This window comes from Eptatretus burgeri, chromosome 9 (assembly GCF_056783735.1).
Source record: "Eptatretus burgeri isolate ZD-2024b chromosome 9, Ebu_testis_v1, whole genome shotgun sequence".
In the NCBI taxonomy this organism is placed as follows: domain Eukaryota; kingdom Metazoa; phylum Chordata; class Myxini; order Myxiniformes; family Myxinidae; genus Eptatretus; species Eptatretus burgeri.
In genome coordinates, this window is record NC_140969.1 from 103,438,000 (window position 1) to 103,462,861 (window position 24,862).

The window sequence follows — 24,862 nt, forward strand, 5'->3', positions numbered from 1 at the left end:
GTCGACCTTCAGTGGGAGGTAAGGAAAGGAAACCCAACTGCCCCAGACCACGTCAGGTCCAACTCATGCACGAGAGGCTCGCCCAGGTGTAAGGCACCACCAGGAAGCAATCAGCACCCTGGGATCCCTCCAGGGCCCAGGCTCTCTTTTTCTCTTTGGAGAACTATTCACACAAGTACTTCAGCTTGCAGCATTGAGGCCAAGAGGACCCGAAGGTCTTCAACATCAGCTACTGAGCTACACTTTTTCCATCACACCATTTACGAACCTCTTGCACTGCACACTCCAACTGACTAGTTCTGTACATGTACCTTGATTGAAATACTGTTCCGAATCTGGAAACCATGCGCACTCAACATTCAGGTCCCAAAGTTAGTTATTTCGATAGTATGTCTTTATAGTTAGAATCCTTCCTTCTGTCTAATGGGAATTACATGTGTGCGCTTCGAGTTATTTTTTCGCTAGGTTTTTCCTTGTCAACTACTACGACATCCACTACAACAACGCCACCGTCCCGCACTCGACCAGTCGCCATTGCCCACGTGTTTTCGGCTGAAGGCTTGGGCGGAGCCTCAAACGCCTCAGATCGAGGCTCCGTCCCAAGGAAGAGCATGGACCGTTTCCTCCACCCAATGAGCAAAGGGCGAGTATGACGCATGCCCCAGCCAGTCAGGAGGTGACCACGAGTCATCCGACAACCCCTCGTCCAATCAGGAGGCGAGTGGGAGGAGAAGAGGCCCCTCCCATCTAAGGAGGAGTAGAGTGGTTGTCTGGACCAGTGTTGGAGGGACAAGGGTGCGTTCTGCAGGATCGTTGCGATTGCGGTCTGTGGTCTTGGTGGCGAGTGTGGCTTGATCCCGTTCGTGGGCCGTGGACTTCGGGTCGTGGGTTCGAGTCGGTGAAACCGCACGAGGCGGTGAGGTACCCGGCTCTGCCGAAAATAGACCCACGAGGTCCATTTATTGTGTGTGTGTGTGTGTGTGTGTGTGTGTGTGTGTGTGTGTGTGTGTGTGTGTGTGTGTGTGTGTGTGTGTGTGTGTGTGTGTGTGCGTGCGTGGGGCGCCGCCCTGTAAGTAGAATTGTTAAGTGCTTTTTCTTTGCTCATTGTACATTGCCTGCCTTTAATCGTGATAACTCTGCTCTTTTTGTCCCCCCCTCCCCGATTATTGTTACGAGTACGTGTGTGGCCGTACGTGCAAAAAAAAAAAAACACATTTCAAACCGACCCAGAAACAACAACCACACAGGCCGTTCCTTCGCTCGCGCGTGCCCGTACGTGCAAACCAAAAAATAAAAACTTTCAAACCGTGAGCCAGAAACAACCACACAGGTTGTTCCTTCGCTCTCGCGTGCCCGTACGTGCAACCCCCCCCCCAAAAAAAAACTTTCAAACAAACTCATAGGCCATTCCTTCGCTCGTAAATGACGACTGGATTGGGGCATTGTGTTTATCTATAAATGCGCATAAGAAATCGAGAAATTATTAGAACACACTAAGTCATCACTATCCGGAAGTGGTGCGTGCCCGTACGGAATGTTCACCTGCATTCCACAAATTATCGCTTGCATTGAAGTAACAACTGCTGTGATACTTACACACACAGAGTTAATTAATATCATTTACCTCCCTGTCTTTGCTTGCAATGACATTCGCTGTCATTGACCATTGCCACTCCTACGCCACGCTAACTAAGGCACCGATCCCCATCGTAACCGGCACGGCACGTGACGTCATTATCGGCCGGCCGCGCACTGGCCTACACAGCCACGCCTGCGCAGCAACGTGTCCTTTCATTGGTTGGTAAATTAATGGCCATAACTTGGGAAGCACTTATCCGATTAATATCAAACTTTGAAAAGGCACGTCAACAGGGCCCCAGCAATATACCTGGCACGTTTCAATTAGATCGGACCAGTGGTTGTTGAGAAACAGCGGGCACACACACGCGCGCACGCGCACACACACACACACACACACACACACACACACACACACACACACACACACACACACACACACACACACACACACACACACACACACACACACACACACACACACACACACATTGCTGGAATTATAGATATATAAATAAACCCCTGTTAAATGTTCCAGTTCGTTGTTCGTGCTTTCGTTGGCCGAGCATGGTGCGGGTTTGAGAATTAGTAAGGCCGTTCGGGCCGGTAAGTTGCCACTTGGACCGACGGATCTTGGTAATCCCTGCTTGGTTTACACCCGGATCTGGCTCGGTAAACGGTCCGTTCCGCCCGAGGTCCGTCGAGGGTGTGGTTTTCCCCGGTCGTTGGACGACGTGGGTATTTAGGTATATTGAAATTAGGCAACTAACCCGACCCCACGCCGTCAAAATATTGGCGACCACGGTCCCCAAGGGATCCATGAACTGTCGGACTTATCCGAGAGTCACGACCTAAATTCCGGGTGTTCGGTGGGAGACGACTCCACTGCTCCACCATGTGGTCGTTTATCGCCACCGACCACCCCCCCCCCCGGCCCGCAACAATACATCATTTCACCCCCACCTTGGCGTTTGTGTCTATTTGCAATGGGCATGATGTTACACAATCAAGCTTCATGAATAAGTTGTTGCAAGGAAGCACAAAAATTAAGAAAACTGTCTACAACTTGTGTGCACATCAATGTTGAGGCAGAATGAAGACAAAAAGTGGATATCTTGGTCTTGTTACCTGTATCATTTCCACAACCTGGATTCCACAACCAGGAGAATGTCTTGGAACCCACCTTCAGGCGAAGCAGAACTTTGTCTCCCAAATGACACTTAATTCCATTGATGAGAGTCGCAGGCCAGACTGAATGGCAGAGCTGAGCTGTTCAGCAAGTTGAGGCTTAAAACTGTACGCGCTGCAATGAGGGCGGACAAGGAGTCGTGTGTGCGAGGAATCTGTGGTCAAGTGATTCTTGTCCTGCTTATAGAGGAATTAGTGCATTGCGTTCCTCCAAGCCTATCCATCGGTGCACTGCAGTTTGAGCGGAGTCTGGTGGGCTTTTGACAGAGGAGTCCGAAGTTAAGGCCCGCCGGGCTGGTTACTTTAGGCGGTTCTGCCAGGCTGACCATCAGGCTGTTGAGTTGGATATCAGGGGTGTAACTATCACTATTGCTGGCGCTCCAATGAACTGTGAACCACCATCATTTGTCGAAACGCAGGCGACGGTGAACCGGTTGAAATGAGGTAAAGCTCATGGGATTTGTAGCATCCATGCTGAACTTCTCAAGGCTGTTGAAAACGCTGCACTCGTGTCGTTGTATACATTACTATTCTATGTCTGGATCACAGGCATCATCCCAACTGACTGGAAGAGGGGCCTTGTTGTCCCTCTCTCAAAAAGGAAGGGTGAACGTCAGGACTGCAACATCCACTGAGGGGTGACATTGCTCTCAGTGCCAGGCAAGGTCTTTCCTCGGATAATTCTTGATGGAGCTCGCCACCATCTGCCTCAGCACCAGTACCCAGAGCAGTGAAACACCAAAGAGGTCAATGAATGACCGTTTTGTTGCTCTTTGGGTCCTCACGGAATGTAGATGAGAGTTTCAGCACGGGATGCTCACAGCCTATGTTGAACACTGCAAAGCATTCGATTCCGTGAATCTGGATGCCCTCTTGACGATTCTCAGTCTTCATGGATGCCACCAAACCTGATCAATCTGAATTCTGAACTATACTCTGGAACTGAGCGTGTTGTGAGGTGTGGTCGTTCCATCTCTGACATTTCCAGTTGTTACTGGAGTTCTTCAGAGGTGTGTACTGGCCCCCACATTTTTCAGCACTTTTATGGACTGGATTCTGGGGAGGAAGTCGGAGAGATCAAGTTGCGGTGCATTGTTTAGGAATATCACGATCTCTGACCTTGATTAAACAGATGATTCAGTTATCTTTGCGCAGATGCTGGATATCCTTAGTGGGGCTGCTCGACGCATTGAATGAGGAGTCGGAGCTATTGGGATTACCGGTTTCCTGCATAAAAACGAAGATCCAGGCTTTCAATGACATCTTGGATGCTGTTATCTTGTCTATACCTGTTTGTGGCAAGGATGTTGAACTCACACAGAGATTCACTTATCTTGGCAGTGATACTCATGTATCTGCATGTTGTGAACCAGAGGCCAATAGACATCTGAGTCAGACCTGGGGAGTCATGGAATCACTTGATCATGGGATGTGGCGCTGTCGGTACCTATTTAGGAGGACCAAAGTCCGAGTCTTTAAGTCCTTGGTGCTTCCAATCTTGCTCTACGGATGTGACACTTGGACTCTGACCAGAGATCTGAGATGAAGACTTAACTCTTTCAGTGCCATGTTTCTTTGGAGAATTGTTGGCCATTGCTGGTCAGACTTTATGTACAACGAGCGGTTGCTGAGAGAGATTCAGATGAGATTTGCTTCCTGAAAAGTCCGTGAGCGTCACCTGCTGCTGGATGGACACGTGGCTCATTTTCCCGACACTGATCCTGCTCACCACTTTGGACTCGTGAGTAGAGGAGGCCAAAAGGCTGATCACGTGCGTTGTGGTTGCACCAGGTTGATAGGCATCTCAAGGAAATGGGGACGTGCCAGGCATCTGCTTGGGGGGGTAGCCAGACGGAGCTGAAAGTGGACACTGTGACATGCTGCTCCGGCGCATGCTCCCATAACTGGCCTGACCTGACGTTAACTTTTGCAGAGAAATCTGTCAACACGGTTGGTGTATCAGTTTACCACATCAGAAATACCTTTTGGCTCACTGAGAATGTCCATCAATGTTTAAAACCTGTGAATGAATCAGGAGGCAGAAAACATTTCACAACAAATGACAACACAGAACATTCCATGAACTTCGTATTTATTAAAACAACACAATGGCCATTTCAGCACAGAGTAAAAAGTGGAGAAAAGAGGAAATTCACACCAGAATAATTTTAATAAAGAAAGACAACTTTGTGAATCCGTTAACACGAAACCATTGACTTTTGGTCGCAACCACTCAAGAGAAATGTTTCACACAAAAAGATATAAAAGAAAACAATGTACGAAAACACTTATCAAGGTAACACTGAATTGGGGGGAAAACAGACAAAACTGGAGAATTTTAAACACATGAACACAAAGATCATCTCAACACCGATTAGAACTCAAGAACCAATCAAATAACGAGATGTCTCCGACTCAAGTTTCATCTCAACACACTGGACTGTTAATAAATGTACAAAGATGAGTTTCATTCCTTCTTTCATTTCAATGTGAAACACAGAAGAAAAAACGAGGAGATGACATCTTCAGCATCACAAAGAGTGAGAGCGACTACTTCACACCTGTAGTACACCTGAATTACATTTTTTGAGGAGACACCATCTCCTTACTGGATGGTCATTGGTTCCTGAAGGAAGCTCATCCGCCCTTTGTCAGGTGCTGTTTTTAGTCTTGACAGGATGACACAGTCACCCTCCACACAAACAAGGCCAGCGAGGGGGGGGTCGGTGTTGTCGCTGACATTCCGACCATGCTGCAGGTCGCACTGAGTTACATGTTCACATTGACGGTCCCAAAAGACAGACCTGACGTCGTGTTGCAATAACCAGAAGAGAATTTTCATTCCAGTCGAGTAGTCATGTTAAACATGTCAGGAGATTCACACAGGAGTGGTACAGCCTTGAAAATAAACATCTCTTGGCTTCAATCCTGGGATGGAGACATTGTGGTTCGGTCGAGTCTTCTCAGGGATCGCGAATCTATAAAAAAACAAGATATTTTATATAAATGTCATTTATCCTGAAAAAAACATTGTTTTTAGCACATGGAGAAATGAATATCCTGCATGTGAAACACCAGGGTGACAGTTTATAGCCGTGTCGGGATTCAAACCCAGGTGATGTCATGATCTACCTGTGTATCACAGCAATGGTTTATGTGACGCTTAATATTTCAAAGCTGCGAACCAAGTGTTGCGTCATAAATAGGGTCCAGGGAGTTTGGGAATGAATAAAGGGGAGAACACAGCTCGAGAAGGGGAGAACACAGCTCGAGAAGGGGAGAACACAGCTTCAGAAGGGGAGAACACAGCTTCAGAAGGGGAGAACACAGTTTCAGAAGGGGAGAACACAGCTTCAGAAGGGGAGACACACAACTTCAGAAGGGGAGAACACAACTTCAGAAGGGGAGAACACAACTTCAGAAGGGCAGAACACAGCTTTAGAAGGGGAAAACACAGCTTCAGAAGGGCAGAACACAGCTTTAGAAGGGGAAAACACAGCTTCAGAAGGGGAGAACACAGCCCCAGAAGAGGAGAACACAGCCCGAGAAGGGGAGAACACAGCTCCAGAAGGGAGAACACAGCTTCTATGAGGGGTGAGCAAGTGGAGCATTGTAAGAGAAGCGAGTGAAGCATTCCATGAGGAGTGAGTGGAGCATTCTTCGAGGAGTGAGTGGTGCGCCCCTTTGGTTCGTTCCAGCGAGGAATGTGCAAGGGCAAGGATATTACAAAACGTGCAAGAAGAGAAATATTTTACCGGGATGAACTCCATTCGTCTTTCAAATGTTGAACGGCAGACATCTTGTCTCTCCATCCAGATGGAATGAGATATAGAAGACACTGGACACAGCATATTCCACTGGATGGTGCAAGAACAAAGAATAAGTTCCAATAAAAAATGATTCAAGAAGCATTTACTCTCCTGACATGATCAGATATCCTGAAGGAAGAAAGATTCCAGACCAATCACAGTTCATCTTAGCTTTGTGCATCATAATACTAAAACCACAAGAATCTCATCTGTGAGAGTGATTTGAAATCGATGCTTATCGACATTTACGGATAAAAATCAAATCCTACCAAGGTAATTTATAAATAAATAATAATCCCACTGAGAAAAGTACATCGATAAATAAAGAAGAGCGACACACGGTCGACCCTTTGCTGTTTCAAACCGTACCTGGGTTCCTCTGCAGGTGCCGATCCAGGTACGTTCAATCAGAACACAGCACAAGATGAAGAAGCAATGGACAACCCCAATTTACAGGAGAAGTCACATGGGTTTTCAGCACAAACACAGGACACGTGAATGAAGAAAAGGGAGCGAGATGACAATCCTGGTGTTCATACCATGTTTATAACATCCTCCTGCTGGAATCCCTGTACTCCTTCCTCCATGACGTGACCTTCCAGGCGGTTCACCTGCAACAATAGAATTACACAAACACACGAGGATATGACAAGAAGGGGTACAAAAGGTGACATCTTGTGAGATCATTTCACTTCTGAAAAACTTTGAAAAACAGGATTGTCACAAACATTCCAAGGGGAACTGTACGATCACTTGGAAAACATGGCAAGGAAGGTTCAGATGAAAGGACTCGCACAATGTTGTAACAATTAGTGAGTGTTTTACCAAATGAGTGTTACAATAACTCACGATGAAAACCTCTCGTGGAGAAAGATAAACACCATGATGATCCCCAGAAATCTGCATCCATCACAGACTCTTGGAAAATACAAAACAGGAGACAAAGACAAAATGAAGAACCAATTCCAAGAACACAAAAATCTCGTTTGGTGGAACAGAGATGATAATGGAGGTGTCCTGGTGTTTATAACATGGTGTAATTTCAATGTGCAGTTACAGGTGAAAGGAGGACAGCATTTGCTCAGGTGAAGAAAAGCTCGCAGGTAGACAGGCAGGTAGGCCTCTGATATTCGTGGACCAGAGTGAAAAGGTATGAATGTGAACAACGATGGGATCATGAGGGTAGTGGGGGAGGGGGGCAAGGTAGTGTGATTGAGCAAGATGTGGGGATGGAGGTGCAGGCTCGATCGGGGTGAGAGGCAAGAGGAAGCCCAACGGTGTTGAGAGGGAAATGTGGAGCAGTTTGTGTGTGTTTCGTACAAAACGATTTATGTTTGTAAACCGTGAGTGTTCTTGGAAAAGTGTTCACACCTGTCACGACTGGGGTGAAGAGCTGGGTTACTGAATGCTTCGAAGGAGGTCGTACTAAACCTTCGTGGCAGAATAAGCTGAGAGGGCTTACGTATTGGCCAGGAAGGTAAAAGTGAAAAAGTGAGTGTGCCTGAAGGAAGATTAGTGTTTGAGACAGATGGAGAAGAAGAAGCGATGGACAACTCCGATTTACAGGAGAAGTCACCTGGCTTTTCAGCACAAACACAGGACACATGAATGAAGAAAAGGGAGCGAGATGACAACCTCCACGTGGTGCTGCTGTTAAATGATATTCAACCATTTTACACTCTGAAGTTATCAGGACTGATGTCATTAACTGACCAATACCACCGACGCACTCAGGACAAACCCCAGCAATGGGGCCCGAGATTGCGTAGCACTAAATAAAGTCCTTTTCAAGGTCAAAAGCCATGGACCACAACAAGACCAGTGGGTCCTTCCTACACATCCCCCAACTCATTGTTGAGGGGCTGACATTTCCTAATTGTGAGATCCTCGCCAACATCCTGAAGGACTACAACATTGACATAGCCATACTCCGGGAAACTCATCACGAGGATGACAAAAAGGCTGCAAAGAGAAAGATTGGAGATTAGCTCTCCACCAACTCACACCTGAGGCAGCGACATGGCTGCAGAACCTGGACATGAAACTTTAGCGCAATCCCCATTGGTCGTTCACCAAAAGAAAGATGTGAACAAAAAAAACATTAAAATAATTGTTGATGGATGTGCAGGCTTAAACATTTCAAAAAACAATTGAAATTTAAAAAGTGACGTCATGTCCTGTGAACCAATCCATGAGGATACAGTCTTGGTGGAGGAGGCATTGATGGCTTTGTCGAGCATCTCCACTGTATCCCGACAGGAAAAAAGCTCTGTTGTAAAACAGCCTCAATCTGCCACCACACCGAGGTCGAAATGCCAGGTCAGGTGAGCTGCAATGAGGTGAGGCAACCACAGCCATCAGTACAAGGCTCAAAACCATGTGATCATCTGAAAGAGCCCAGACTGATGTCATCAACTGACCAATACCACCGACGCACTCGGGACAAACCCCAGCAATGGGGCCCGAGATTGCATTGCACTAAATAAAGTCCTTTTCAAGGTCAAAAGCCATGGACCACAACTAGAGCAGGAGGTCCCTCCTCCACATCCCCCAACTCATTGTTGAGGGGCTGACATTTCCTAATTGTGAGATCCTCGCCAACATCCTGAAGGACTACAACATTGATGCAGCCATACTCTGGGAAACTCATCACGAGGATGACAAAAAGGCTGCAAAGAGAAAGATTGCAGATTAGCTCTCCACCAACTCACACCTGAGGCAGCAACATGGCTGCAGAACCTGGACATGAAACTTTAGCGCAATCCATATGAGTCGTTCACAAGAAGAAAGATGTGAAGAAAAAAACATTAAAATAATTGTTGATGGATATGCAGGCTTAAACATTTCAAAAACAATTGAAATTTTAAAAGTGACGTCATGTCCTGTGAACCAATCCATGAGGATACAGTCTTGGTGGAGGAGGCATTGATGGCTTTGTCGAGCATCTCCACTGTATCCCGACAGGAAAGATGCTCTGTTGTAAAACAGCCTCAATCTGCCACCACGCCAAGGTAGAAATGCCAGGTCAGGTGAGCTGCAATGAGGTGAGGCAACCACAACTATCAATACAAGGCTCAAAACCATGTGATTATCTGTCAGAGCCCAGACTGATGGAATGATACCCGGAAAGGTATGATTGACAATAGAGAACGAATACACCTTGATCGAAGCTCGGTGCGGAGGGAAATTTCATTCCGATCGGCTGAACTATCGTCGAGTTATGTAAAAAAATATTAAAATTACTACCATTAGGTCATGACCTTAAAAATTAGGTCAACATCAAAAGACATGATATCAACCCCACCGACTTCACATTCACATTATTGATATAAAATTTCATTCCAAAAGTTCCAGCGGGCTCCGATATCCAGCTCGGTAATTGATGCGGTTCGGGAATTTCGAGTGTATGGAGTGCAGGAAGAAAATAATGATCATAATAACTTTCTAAATGGGGGTTTACTACTCCGAGGGGTTGAAGAAACTTGTGGTTCCAATTAAAATAGGGGACGATAATTGCGGAAACAAACCCGACAACAGCAACAAGCCTTCCCCAAGTAAGGGGGAGGCTCAACAAACGATATTTGATGAAGGAGCACACCTGGTGTTCGAGTTGTGCCGACAGGTGAAGGGGAACTCGGCACAACCTTCCATTCGTTCCTCGTTCTTCATCTTGACTGCATTCACCGGACCCATCGCCAGTGTGTGTGGTCCCTCTCAGTGTATTATTCTTCCTTTCTCTTTTCTTTGTACTCTTCTGCTCCCACAATTCCTCCTCGTCCTCATCCTCACACTCTCTCTTCCTTTTGCTGCCCTTCTCCCGCTGTGGCTCTTGGGGAGCGATTTCCAATGGAGACCTTGGTAGGAGGGAAACGGAATGTTAAAGGTCACTTCCATTTGTGATGAAATCATGACCCCCCTCGCCCCATGATGCCCCACATCTTAAAGTCCCAAGCGAGTCACACCTCGTCCAGCCATCTTCCCTCTACAAAGTCAAAATGTTCAGTGTCCCCGAGAGGAACGTGTCCGTCCTTAAGATGGTGTTGAAGTGTTGAGTAGGAGTAATAAAGTGAGTCATAAACAGCAGAGGTGGAGAGTAAGCGGAAACCGAATCTTCTGATCACCAGCAACCGCTGACGAAGGTATTCATTAACCCCTTTGTTAGCATCAGTTGGTGGAGGTTAAAGATCCCATGGTGTCCACCACAAAGTGTCCGTGAGCTCTCACCGGTACACTGGACCATTGACAAGTTCCTGCTCGAACCAACAGCCATGCTTCGAGCAATGATGTAACCCAGCAGGCATGTACTGCATCCGAAACGAATGAACCCTTCATCAAGTTGTCATCCTTCCATGTTAATATGCAAATGTACATCCACAGATATATCAATATTTACAGGATTAACAAATACAAGGGAGTTCCTGCACTTCCTCCCATAATGCTCCGATATCATGATATTGCACAAAGTGATGGAGTTAGAAAGGGGACTCACAGCTCTTGGCAAGAAACGTCACCACGTCCCACATTGGCATCTCCACGACACAACCTCTTGGCCTCTCCTCCATCATGTGTCTCTTTTCTTTTCCTTTTGTTTTTACAAGTAGTGCTGGTGCCGTTCAGATCTTTCTGTACCCTTGGTATGGGGTTGGCATGGTGTTGGCACACACTTGGGAGTGTTGGTAAATGCTTTCTCCTGATCTTGATCTTGATGCGTGGAAGGGTCTTTGTTTGCTTGATACTGCTGAAAGACATGTGGACCAAGGCAGGCTTACGGAAAAAGGAAACTGATACATGGAAACATCAGCTCACAGAGACGGGAATTAAAAACAAATGAAATAAATAAATTATTGCGAGAGATGATTTACACACTCACATACCTCGTTGGGAGCTTCACATCTTCTGAATTCTGCCCTTCTGTACCTGTATTCCCATCAAGACCGTCAGGTGACCGCACATAGAACAGGAGATAAGCCTGTTGGTGCATCACCTCGGTCACGTTCACCTTGTTCACGAATGCATCATTCATTTTAAACCAGGTGCCGTGACTCACCTGTGGGGAAATGCATCAAATATCATCCTTGCATTGTGACAAAAGCTCAACATATCGAAGAACAATTCACTCCTTTCATATTTGTAGTTTGTGGTGGTGGTGACAATGGCCTGGCAAAGTTGATAAGTCTCAATGTCACTGCAGAGCAGAAACGTAAAGCTTATCTTTTACAAAGAGCAAGAGTGTGAGGCCTGTACCATTGTCAGGGATTTGGAACTTCATTACATTGGGCGAGTCATTGTGTCGATACTCAGTCTGAACTCCACATTTCCACACCGATTGGCAAGGTAAATTAAAACCACCCATTGTTTTACTTACACAAGAGATGATGTTTTGGCGGCACCTACCCTTCTGTGAAGGATCGTACGAAGGATGAGATCGCCTGGTTTCACGCCATTTTACATCTATGATGGATAAAACCAAGAACGGACTGAACACTCAACAACTAATAATGTTCCTCATGACCTGATCAAATGTTGTCCATTGTTCACTCAATAGACTCATGAACTGAGGTTCCATCTGGATGGTCACAATGGATAATCAAAATGTGATTCAATCACGTAACCTGAAGAACATGTTCCCCTCGCCCTGGAGGGCTGCTGTACATCCTATTGGACACAACAAGGTCACGCAGCAGATAATGGTCTCACGTGGATCACTCACCTTGACAAAACTGAAATAGTGACCTTTGCAACTTCTTTTCCCATGATGGACGAGAACAGCATAAAGGAAGTAGTATATTGGAGGCCCGTCTGGTTGTGACATGTGGGGACGAAGATTCAGCTTTTCAACATATGGGAAGTTCTGTGGATAAATAATCACGTCATTGGAGGTCAAAAGTTCAAACACCAATTCAGTCCAAATCAGAAAGTCATTGCCGAATTCTAACCAGGTGTATCGAGCATTTTAGAGGTGAAATTGGTGACGTAGTGAGCACCTTGTGGAATGGGGCTTGATGAGGTCTTGGATCAGAAACAAAAGTCACATCCGATCGTGTAAGTGTCCTGGTGTACAGGTGTTCCAGATAAGGACAAACGTACCTTTGAGATCTTTCCCCCAGTGACACAGGAAAACCTCTTCAGTGTGAAGGTGAGGACGTTTGGTGGGTCGTAAATTGTGGTAGCCATTGTGGCAGGTCTCTTTGAGTTGCACCTGGAAATCATCACCACAATCCCATCAAACGTGATCATGAGATATATAAACAACACAGGGGGTTCTGGTCACGTGGTGATCTGTCACCAGAAAAGTTGTTTTTTAAGAGACAGATAACTTTGATAAACGTTTCCATTGTTTTAAAGATCTTTCCCTGCACAATGCAGATCAACATTTGGAACAACAGACGAAAGGTGCACCCACCATTCACAGAAATAAGCATTGTCTCCAAACAGGTCGTCTCTCCTTGAAAAATGCTGAAGAGACTCCTCGATACCCGAAAAATTCTGTGGAAGGACAGGGAAATAGGTCAAAGGTCATGGAATCAGCACACGATCATTATTGTGAAGTTCGAGCACACCCCCCACCACCAGATTTATTTAATTTATCACTTACATTTGTCTACCTGCACCAGGTCACGGCACGGCGAGTAAAACGAAACGGAAAAAATATTTTATAAAAAACTGAATCCCAACCTCAATATCGAGGAGAACGTCCCTCATCGGCTCGTTCCTGTTCGACTTGTGATGGCAAGTTAAACACTCAACTGATGGAGAAACGGACAATGGTTACCACAACACAGAGAATGTGATAACTGTTGTTTCACTCTTCCATGAGCCTACACTTGTGCATCAACACACTGGTTCGACCTCATAGTCAAGGAGTTTCAGTTTGTACCTTATGGGATTAAAAACCCATTTATCATTGTCAAAAGATACAAAATATATATTATAGGCATCAACTAGTCCTTAACTAACATGAGAACACACACACACACATACACACACACACACACACACAGACACACACACACACACACACACACACACACACACACACACACACACACACACACACACACACGTGGAGTGGAATTCTAACCAAGAGATTGGCAGGTTCACTGAGAGTGATTCAAATGTGTTCAACGGATTAAAGCACAACCAAGATGGAGTTCATCAAAACTGAACAAATAAATAATGTGGCACACAATAAAACCTGTGTTATGTGATCCCCTTCCAATCAAATAAAAGCGGCCATACTGTACAGGTACCCAATGTGGTATTTACCATTACAGGGTGCTCATGTGTGCATGATCAGTTGGTCACAGAAGGCCGCAAGACGTTTGATCCACTCATTGTGATGGACTCACCTTGTGTTTGTAGGTACCCTTCAAATGTCCGACTGATCACCTTGGACGAACAGCAATGCTGACAGAGGCTGTGAAGTACAAAAGATAAATGTACAAACAGTAAATCATGAACTCACTGAGTTTGGGGTCTGAGTGTAGCTGGTTACGTACTCACCAGTGAGTATTCGTGTTTATTGAGTTTTATCCCTGGGGATGGGGATGAAGTTAGCAATAAATCCCAAAAAGCAAACATTATGCCACCACATCAGGATCCACCACGAGCTCAACCACAAACCAACCCTGACTGGTCACGCTGTCCATCCCTCTCTACTCTCACATACTCGATGTCAGAATTAGTCTGTCTTTGTACTCCCTTCTCATTACTTATCATGTATGTGTGCACCCTGACCATCATATCCTCCCTCTCCACCCTCCAACCCACAACTACTCTAGTACTTTTAACATCTTAACTCCTCCACTATCGACAGTTCTCCGTCGATCATTCCCATATTGTCTTGTCTGATTCATTACTTGCAGGGCTCCCCGGTATAGTTTTTATGGGACCTAAAACACTTCCCAAAAAAAACAACAAACATTTCCTTCCCTTGATTGATTAAGGGTGGAAGATAAATATCTGGAGATAAATAGCAAGTTACAAATTCAAGAAGAAATGGAGGTGTCGAATTCAACTAGAATGTGGTGAACAAATGAAACATGGATCGTGACACTCACGATCAAAAGGGAAGTGCTCCAGGAGCTGTTTCACACCGAACGGTCCCAAAAAATGATCACACCCATGTTCATTAAGATTATATTAATTACTCACCATATTGGGAATTATCAATCATATCAAATAGTGGTAGTGTACCACAAGGCACTCTCATTATCCTACTAACTCGATGGCGGCTGTGGGGTTGTCAGGTGGCGTCGTTCACTGTCAGGATACGAAAGGTGTGTTATCACAGTGAAAATGGATTAAATCCAGGACAAAGTGGAATCAGCGAATCCTTTTGAGAAATTTGTGAGTTTTGCTTCATCAAGGTTCTGAAAGAGGTGTGATGATAAAACTATTGGTAGTCAAAGGATATGATGTATTTTACAAACATCTTACACTCTCTGTTCGTTCAACAATGTCCTCAGACCTGTTTGGGGGTTCGTGTCATGAGGAACTTTCTACCCTAACCCCCACCCTTCCAAAAGGCAGGAGGGACAATTGACCCCACACTGCACCCCCCACCTCCACCCCTCCCATGTCCCCCATCTCTGGAAGTCACGAAAATATTTGTATCAAACTAAACATCGCTGTGCTGACTTTATTCATAAAGCAAAGGTGACAAAATGGTGGTGACCTCGCAGCGTGACTGATAAACACGAAATATGTCCATGAAAAGGGAGAGGGAGACACAATGGATCACATTGAGATCTCCCAGCTGTGGAATCATGAACCTGGCAAAGTTTAGGTTCATAGAAGTGGATAAAACATAAAACAGAATGGATAGAAAAGGAAGAGGATGTGAAGCTCTCACGCATCATCTCGCTGCATGGCATCCAAGAGAAACCCGAGGAACTCGTGCGCGTCTTCCTGATTACCTTGAACAAAATGTTGTGCAATACCTGCAACCATTCAAACAACAATCTCTCCAAACAACAATCGAAATGATCTTAAAATCCATTTATCATAAAATCAAAGCAATCTGTGAATTAAAACTGTGCAAGGAGAACAAAACACACACACACACACACACACACACACACACACACACACACACACACACACACACACACACACACACACACACACACACACACACACACACACACACACAATTGTGACAACTCAATAAAAAAACCTCTACCTCCCCCTGTCAACTCTGTCTCCTCTTCATTCACTGCCACCCCCCCCCCCCCAGCCCCAGATCCTCAACCTCCCCCTTCCAAAGCTGTTACATCTTTACTCTCACCCTCCTCCCATTCAGAAAAGCAAATGGGCATTCCCACGTCGAAACAGTGGAATACGTAAGGCTCACTGTTGCCCAATAAAGTGATCACCGACTTCACAGAAACCCATCACAATTTTAAGAGAAACAAGGAGCTGATACTCTCGGTCCCCCATCTTTTGGGTGGTATGAGGAATCGATCATTATGGAATGAAAGCTAAATCTTGAACTGCTTTTGAAACATCACGTGCACAAGCCAAGTTACTGAGATGGTTTCAAGGGCAACAAAAATCAGCCAATCACAGCCATGATCTCATCACGTTGGGATAATGTCCTGAGGAACAGATATCTACAATATGGAAGTTCAACGGTTTTGTAAACATCACGGACACAAAACTTCATGGACGGATGATCGATGATGGATGATTGGTGGATAATTTTACAGGGTTATAAAGTGTAACTTATTAAGGGTTTTAAAGTGTAAATTATAGAGGGTTCTAAAGTGTAAATTATAGAGGGTTCTAAAGTGTAAATTATAGAGGGTTCTAAAGTGTAAATTATAAAGGGTTCTAAAGTGTAAATTATTAAGGTTTCTAAAGTGTAAATTATAGAGGGTTCTAAAGTGTAAATTATAGAGGGTTCTGAAGTGTAAATTCTAAAGGGTTCTAAAGTGTAATTTATCAAGGGTTCTAAAGTGTAAATTCCAAATGGTTCAGAAGTGTAAATTATAGAGGGTTCTAAAGTGTAAATTCTAAAGGGTTCTAAAGTGTAAATTCTAAATGGTTCTAAATTGTAAATTCTAAAGGGATCTAAAGTGTAATTTATCAAGGGTTCTAAAGTGTAAATTCCAAATGGTTCCAAAGTGTAAATTCTAATGTGTTCTAAAGTGTAAATTCCAAATGCTTCCAAAGTGTAAATTCTAATGTGTTCTAAAGTGTAAATTCTAAATGGTTCTGAAGTGTAAATTCCAAATGGTTCCAAAGTTTAAATTCTAATGTGTTCTAAAGTGTAAATTCGAAATGGTTCCAAAGTGTAAATTCTAATGTGTTCTAAAGTGTAAATTCTAAATGGTTCTAAAGTGTAAATTCTAAAGGGTTCTAAAGTGTAATTTAGCAAGGGTTCTAAAGTGTAAATTCCAAATGGTTCCAAAGTGTAAATTCTAATGTGTTCTAAAGTGTAAATTCCAAATTGTTCTAAAGTGTAAATTCCAAATGGTTCTAAAGTGTAAATTCAAAATGTTTCCAAAGTGTAAATTCTAATGTTCTAAAGTGTAAATTCCAAATGGTTCCAAAGTGTAAATTCTAATGTGTTCTTAAGTGTAAATTCCAAAGGGTTCTAAAGTGTAATTTATCAAGGGTTCTAAAGTATAAATTCCAAATGGTTCCAAAGTGTAAATTATAATGTATTCTAAAATGTAAATTCTAAATGGTTCTAAAGTGTAAATTCCAAATGGTTCCAAAGTGTAAATTCTAATGTGTTCTAAAGTGTAAATTCCAAATGGTTCCAAAGTGTAAATTCTAATGTGTTCTAAAGTATAAATTCCAAATGGTTCCAAAGTGTAAATTCTAATGTGTTCTAAAGTGTAAATATAAATGGTTCTAAAGTGTAAATTCTAAAGGTTTCTAAAGTGTAATTTATCAAGGGTTCTAAAGTGTAAATTCCAAACGGTTCCAAAGTGTAAACTCTAATGTGTTCTAAAGTGTAAATTCCAAATGGTTCTAAAGTGTAAATTCCAAATGGTTCTAAAGTGTAAATTCAAAATGTTTCCAAAGTGTAAATTCTAATGTTCTAAAGTGTAAATTCCAAATGGTTCCAAAGTGTAAATTCTAAAGGGTTCGAAAGTGTAATTTATCAAGGGTTCTAAAGTGTAAATTCCAAATGATTCCAAAGTGTAAATTCCAATGTGTTCTGAAGTGTAAATTCCAAATGGTTCCAAAGTGTAAATTCTAATGTGTTCTAAAGTGTAAATTCCAAATGGTTCCAAAGTGTAAATTCTAATGTGTTCTAAAGTGTAAATTCCAAATGGTTCTAAAGTATAAATTCTAAAGGGTTCTCAAGTGTAATTTATCAAGGGTTCTAAAGTGTAAATTCCAAATGGTTCCAAAGTGTAAATTCTAATGTGTTCTCAAGTGTAAATTCCAAATGGTGCCAAAGTGTAAATTCTAATGTGTTCTAAAGTGTAAATTCCAAATGGTTCTAAAATGTAAATTCCAAATATTTCCAAAGTGTAAATTCTAATGTGTTCTAAAGTGTAAATTCCAAATGGTTCCAAAGTGTAAATTCTAATGTGTTCTAAAGTGTAAATTCAAAATGGTTCCAAAGTGTAAATTCTAAAGTGTTCTCAAGTGTAATTTATCAAGGGTTTTAAAGTGTAAATTCCAAATGATTCCAAAGTGTAAATTCTAATGTGTTCTAAAGTGTAAATTCTAATGTGTTCTTAAGTGTAAATTCTAAATGGTTCTAAAGTGTAAATTCCAAATGGTTCTAAAGTATAAATTCTAAAGTAATTTATCAAGGGTTCTAAAGTGTAAATTTTAAAGGGTTCTAAAGTGTAAATTATAGAGGGTTCTAAAGTGTAAATTCTTGAGGGTTCTAAAGTGCAAATTTTAGAGGGTTCTGAAGTGTAAATTCTCATGTGTTCTAAAGTGTAAATTCTAAAGTGTAATTTATCAAGGGTTCTAAAGTGTAAATTTTAAAGGGTTCTAAAGTGTAAATTATAGAGGGTTTTCAAGTGTAAATTATTGAGGGTTCTAAAGTGTAAATTATAGAGGGTTCTAAAATGTAAATTATAGAGGGTTCTAAAGTGTAAATTATAGAGGGCTCTAAAGTGTAAAATATAGAATTTGTGGTCACAGTCAGCTGAACTGTCCCACCAACGGGTCGAACTCGCACACACACAGCACACACCGGACGCATGCATGGCTCCTTCAACATACGTTGAGATAGCATGATGTTTTCTCCAAAGTGTTATATTCCACAACGGAATATAAATGTGTATTTGTTTTTAAAATCACAGGTGTCAATGAAATAGTTTCTTTGAAAGAAAGTTTCTTCCATTCTCAGGACGATGTTCGGGTAACCATTGTACGGAGCTGCCTTGTGTGCACAGAGAGTTGTTGAAATGTACGACTCGCATGTTAATGGGAATATTACATAAATTAACATGTAATTGATCACTTTGCAATAACATTTATATTACTGTTTGTCCATTTGGCTGAAACAGGTTTAAAATTGAAAAATGAAAACCCTGAAATGCCACGATCGTGGAGGTCGAGTGCTGCAGAGCATAAAAGTCCTGTTCTCCAAGTGTGACGTCAATGATTCAGGAAAAGCTCCACCAGGAACGTTTAACCTTTAACCTTTCCCGGGGGGGGGTGTACAAGGCATTCATATAGAAACAGAATCTCGGAGGGGGAAGTGGTGGCAACTAGAATTTGCAATAAAGAGGGGAGGGGGGCACAGCATAATTGTGGAGGGGAACGGGGCACAAGTATAATTTTTATGGAGGGGGAGGGGGCACAAGTATAATTTTTATGGAGGGGGAGGGGGCACAAGTATAATTTATATGGAGCGGGAAGGGGGGCACAAGTATAATTTTATGGAGGGGGAGGGGGGCACAAATATAATTTTTATGGAGGGGGAGGGGGGCACAAGTATAATTTATATGGAGCAGGAAGGGGGGTACAAGTATAATATTTATAATTAAGGAGGGGCTGTGCACGAACATTGTGTGAGATCTTTCACGAACAACAGAATTCCCTCCTGGGGGAGTGGGTATTTACCAGTAAACTAAAAACATGGAATGAAAATATTTCAAACTTTACACCCACAAGGATTTGTGGGAAAAGGCGGGAAAAGGATCGGTTTCAGTTTTTTCATTCTCACACCCTCAGAATGATGCATTTGTAAACCTGCAATCTTAAAACGGTCAAACAACTCCCAGGATGGAGGGGTCTTGGTGGTGAGTATAGGGGACTATGATGGAGTTGTTGTCGATCAGGATGTGTGGATCATTATTCATGCATCAATGAATCTCCCTGTGACGTTTCTTTCCGGTGCACACGAGCTAGTACTGCAGTATACGATGATAACTCCACCAAACACCGTTAATGATGGTGTTTCACTCTCGTCGGGGCACATTGTACTCACTTTGGAGCCGTGAAATGAAGGGCCATGGAAGGAACGGTGCCCTTGTGTCTGACATCGCCTTGATGATGTGTTGGCGCATCGTACACAATGTGCATGATGAAGTGTGCTCACCTGCACGTGATAAAAAAACAAAAACTTAATGATCATGCCACTGAATGATTATGGTTGTAGGGTAGAGAAACTAAGTGAAGATATAGATGAACAGGGCGAGGTACACACCATCATCGCCATGACTCCCCGACAGCAGGTGGTTCACCAAGGGTGCTGTGTACGTCAGGCATTGGAGCGTAGCGTTCAAAAAACAAGTGTTACCACCGTTCTTCAAACCTGCCCCAATGCCTCGACTTCTTCCCCACTCCAAGGAGAGCTCACCTGTTGTGTGATGGTCAGGTGTGGGAACATGTCTCCCATTGTGATCATCATCTGCAGGAAGCAAAACCAAAATATGGTGTCATATACATATATTTGGCATCAACTCCATGATATCACGGTACGAGTTCAACAACACACCGGTGTAGATCCAGAAAGCCAAAAGGAAAACCCACATTTGGTGGTGTTTGGTTCGCAATGGGGGGTCTTGTCACTGTTGAGAGACGCGTTCAGCGCCCTCTCAACATTCACGTTCTGCCTCATCGCAGATTCTGCAGGAATGGAAAACAGAGATAAAGGGTTACTGAGAGATAAAATAAATAAATAAACAAATAAATACACAAGAAAACAAATAAATAAACAAATAAATAAATACACAAGAAAATAAATAAATAAATACACAAGAAAACAAATAAATAAATACACAAGAAAATAAATAAATAAATAAACAAATAAATAAATACACAAGAAAACAAATATAAAAATGAATACACAAGAAAACAAATAAATAAACAAACAAATAAATAAATACACAAGAAAACAAATAAATAAATACACAAGAAAACAAATAAATAAATAAATACACAAGAAAACAAATAAAAAAATAAATACACAAGAAAACAAATAAATAAATAAATACACAAGAAAACAAATAATAAATATCTCAACAACGATCATAATCTTGATCCAGCAACAATCATGATGTTGATCCAGTAACGATCACGATCTTGATCCAGTAACAATCATAATCTTGATCCAGTAACAATCATGATCTTGATCCAGTAACGATCACGATCTTGATCCAGTAACAATCATAATCTTGACCCAGTAACAATCATAATCTTGATCCAGTAACAATCATTATCTTGATCCAGTAACAATCATGATCGTGATCCAGTAACGATCACAATCTTGATCCAGTAATGATCACGATCTTAATCCAGTAATGATCTTGATCCAGTAACGATCTTGATCCAGTAACAATCATAATCTTGATCCAGTAACAATCATGATCTTGATCCAGTAACGATCACAATCTTAATCCAGTTTCAATCATGATCTTGATCCAGTAACAATCACGATCTTGATCCAGTAATGATCTTGATCCAGTAACAATCATAATCTTGATCCAGTTACAATCATGATCTTGATCCAGTAACGATCTTGATCCAGTAACAATCATGATCTTGATCCAGTAACAATCATGATCTTGATCCAGTAACAATCATGATCTTGATCCACATTCTTTCATGAAGATAACAATTCCCTGAAGATTTTTCCTCCTCTCAACATCACTCTCATCTCCTTGTTGAGAATTTCTCTCTTTCTTTGTGAATTAAAGAATAAAACAAATGCAAACAACGGTCTCCAACCTCCTGCCCTCCCTCACCTGTACTCACTCACCTATACTCCAACCACCTGTACTCCAACCACCTGTACTCCCTCATCTGTATTCCACCAACTGTACTCCACCACCTGTACTCCAACCACCTGTACTCCACCCACCTGCCCTCCCTCACCTGTACTCCACCCATTTGCCCTCCCTCACCTGTACTCCACCCATCTGCCCTCCCTCACCTGGACTCCACCCACCTGCCCTCTCTCACCTGTACTCCACCCACCTGCCCTCCCTCAATTGTACTCCACCCACCTGCCCTCCCTCACCTGTACTCCACCCACCTGCCTTCTCTCACCTGTACTCCACCCACCTATCCTTCCTCACCTGTACTCCCCCCACCTGCCCTCCCTCACTTGTACTCCACCCACCTGCCCTCCCTCACCTGTACTCTACCCTCCTGCCCTCTCTCACCTGAACTCCACCCACCTGCCCTCCCTCACCTGTACTCCACCCTCCTGCCCTCTCTCACCTGTACTCCACCCACCAGCCCTCCCTCACCTGTACTCCACCCACCTGCCCTCCCTCACTTGTACTCCACCCACCTGCCCTCCCTCACTTGTACTCCACCCTCCTGCCCTCTCTCACCTGTACTCCACCCACCTGCCCTCCCTCACTTGTACTCCACCCACCTGCCCTCCCTCACCTGTACTCCACCCACCTGCCCTCCCTCACCTGTACAATAAATCGAAGTGAACGAGGAACAGGGTCCAACACAAACGATAAAAGTCCAAACGGTTGAACCTCCAAAGAGCGTGACAGTTTCAACTCGGACCAAACACAACTGCAGACTCACGTAACATTTTGTTGCTTAGCAACAGCACAAAAATAACCGACATCCAGGTCTCTTATTCCGACCAACGGAACGTTTTTTCCACAATCGATTTCATTTGTTTGATTTGATGATAAATTTACATTAAAATGTGAATAAATGTTTTTTAAACTAAGTTAACCAAACCCAGTTAACCAAACTAAGTTAACCAGCACTTTTCGAGGTTCACGGGATGACAGGTCAGAGGGAGCGGACTTCACTCTCATCCACCTGGTGGGGGTTAAACTGCCAGTCTGACTGTAAACTGTCGTCCTGGTGATGTTCAGCGCAGGGTGATGCATCAATGAGCACACCTGATCCTTTGGAAACGACGTTAAGTCGGCTATCCAGTCTGCTAGCATTCACCGAAGGACGTTAAATATCCCTTAAAGGACGTTATTGGGTTAAGTATGATTTATTAATTGGTTTCAATGACTGAAGAAAACTAAAATCGAATGTGCGAGAATGTTTTTATTTCATGACTCGTAAACTGTAATTGTTATATTCTCCTCTGACATTTATATCATTTCATCACTCACGTCGGGATTTTTGTTTTTCCCCAGGAAATTCCACATCCTCGTAATTAATACATGCTCTAGGCGGTGTATTGGTACGCTTTATTGTTTGTGATCGTTTGGCAAACATCTGCGCTGACTAATTATATTAAATTTTTGACTAAATTTCGTTAGATTTTTTCGAATTATCCGTTCACATCATAACTGTGAATGTGAAGAAGATCCGATTTTAATATCGAAACGGATTGGAAGACACCACGTCAGTTTCACACAAAAAACCGTTAATCACGTGACTCGTTTTCCTTCTCTCTGAAACACGTCACGGTGACGACATTCGATTGATCACGTGACTCCTTTTCTCTGAAAGACGTCACGGTGATGACATGGGATTGATCACGTGGTACAGGCGGTAACTTCCGGTAAACATGAAGGATCGTCCAGATGAACCGCTGAAGGAGGTTGGTGCCTGCACGGCAAAGCCGATTCACTGTATTTATCATTTTTGTTTGTGTTTGTGGAATAATGGTGATTTATTTCGTCGTGGTTTGGTGTAACGATGGTTTTTAAAAGGGTTCGGGGTTCGAATTTCATCTGATACCTGCAGAGAGTGATCGACGACGGAGCGGTTTGAGGTGATGGTCAGAAGGAACTGAACACCGGAACACAATGGAGATCGTGTGTGTGTGTGTGTGTGTGTGTGTGTGTGTGTGTGTGTGTGTGTGTGTGTGTGTGTGTGTGTGTGTGTGTGTGTGTGTGTGTGTGTCCGTGGGCCACATCTGTTAAATAGAGCTGTTTAAGTGTTTTCTTTTATAATACATTTCTCTTATTTGTGATAACTCTGCTCTGTGTCTCCCCTCCCGAATATTGCTATAAATAAATCCCTTTTGTTAAATGTTCCAGCTCGTTTCTGTGTTTCTTTCATTGGCTTGGCACGCTGTGTATTGAGAGATAGCGAGGGTAAATTGTTCATTTGGTCCGGCGCGGCTCTGGTAACTCCGCTCGGTTACGCCGGATCCGAGTCGTTACCTGCGACTCGGATCGGACAGAGTCGACCAAGGGTGTGGTTCCACGGTAGTTAGACTGCGTGGGTATTTAGGTATATTGTACTTAGCCAAGTAACCCTACCCCATGCGGTTGACCTATTGGCGATCGTCAGTCTGATAAGGGACCCGTGACCTTTCGGATTTATCTGAAAGGTACGACCTAAATTCCGGTGTGTTCGGTGGAGCCAACTCTACGGCTCCCTCTAGCGGTCGTGCTCGCCACCGATACCCGGCCCCACAACAATATAACAAGTACATGTTCACTGTCAAGTTCTCTGCAGTCTCTCTTGTATTCTGAAAGCTCTCAGTATTGTGAAGGTTCTCAGTATTGTGAAGGTTCTCAGTATTAGATTTTGCCATTACTTGTTCTGCCTGTTGTTTTAAATATTTTCCTGTATTTTCATTATTTAATTTGTTTGTGCAATCACAATCTGCAATAATTTCAAATGGTCTTCAGTGTCTTACTTCATCACTTATAATATAATTATGCAAGCAACATTCCCAACTTGTTATCCTCGTCAGAGGAGAGGGAATCCCATTTGGGTCTGTTTGTTTATTTCTTGTTTGCTTGTCTTTATCTGTAACCGCTTGGCGGATTGACACAAATGTTTTTTTTTTATCACAGTAGCGACTCCTCATGTAGAATCTGTTAATGATAATTATGACGTCATAGGTCACATCGTGTGGCAGCCATGTTGGAAAAAACGAAAAACTTTGGATCTCTGTATCTCTGAAACCG

General features: G+C 43.2%; 2 protein-coding genes across 5 annotated transcripts; both read right to left on the reverse strand.

Moving 5' to 3' along the window:
• Positions 1–4,841: 4,841 nt before the first annotated feature.
• On the reverse strand, positions 4,842–12,768 carry LOC147020801 (uncharacterized). Of its 4 annotated transcripts, XM_085896427.1 has the most exons (7): positions 11,450–12,768; positions 11,065–11,313; positions 10,174–10,429; positions 7,425–9,609; positions 6,945–7,186; positions 6,522–6,623; positions 4,842–5,744 (listed from the first exon to the last, which is right to left on the reverse strand). In XM_085896427.1, the coding sequence occupies exons 1-4, from the start codon at positions 11,596–11,598 to the stop codon at positions 9,601–9,603; spliced, it is 663 nt and encodes a 220-aa protein (XP_085752553.1). In that variant the 5' UTR covers positions 11,599–12,768; the 3' UTR covers positions 4,842–5,744; positions 6,522–6,623; positions 6,945–7,186; positions 7,425–9,600. The 4 variants fall into 4 exon arrangements, with proteins under 4 accessions (XP_085752553.1, XP_085752554.1, XP_085752552.1 ...); XM_085896428.1 differs by having other exon boundaries at positions 6,945–9,609; positions 11,065–11,310; XM_085896426.1 differs by having other exon boundaries at positions 6,945–9,609.
• Positions 11,758–20,084, reverse strand: LOC147020802 (ubiquitin carboxyl-terminal hydrolase 17-like protein 5). Its single transcript, XM_085893816.1, has 8 exons — positions 19,990–20,084; positions 13,925–13,992; positions 13,251–13,321; positions 12,979–13,061; positions 12,663–12,774; positions 12,286–12,426; positions 12,088–12,141; positions 11,758–11,877 (listed from the first exon to the last, which is right to left on the reverse strand). Exons 1-8 carry the CDS (start codon positions 20,082–20,084, stop codon positions 11,758–11,760), a joined length of 744 nt encoding a protein of 247 aa, XP_085749942.1.
• Positions 20,085–24,862: the final 4,778 nt, after the last annotated feature.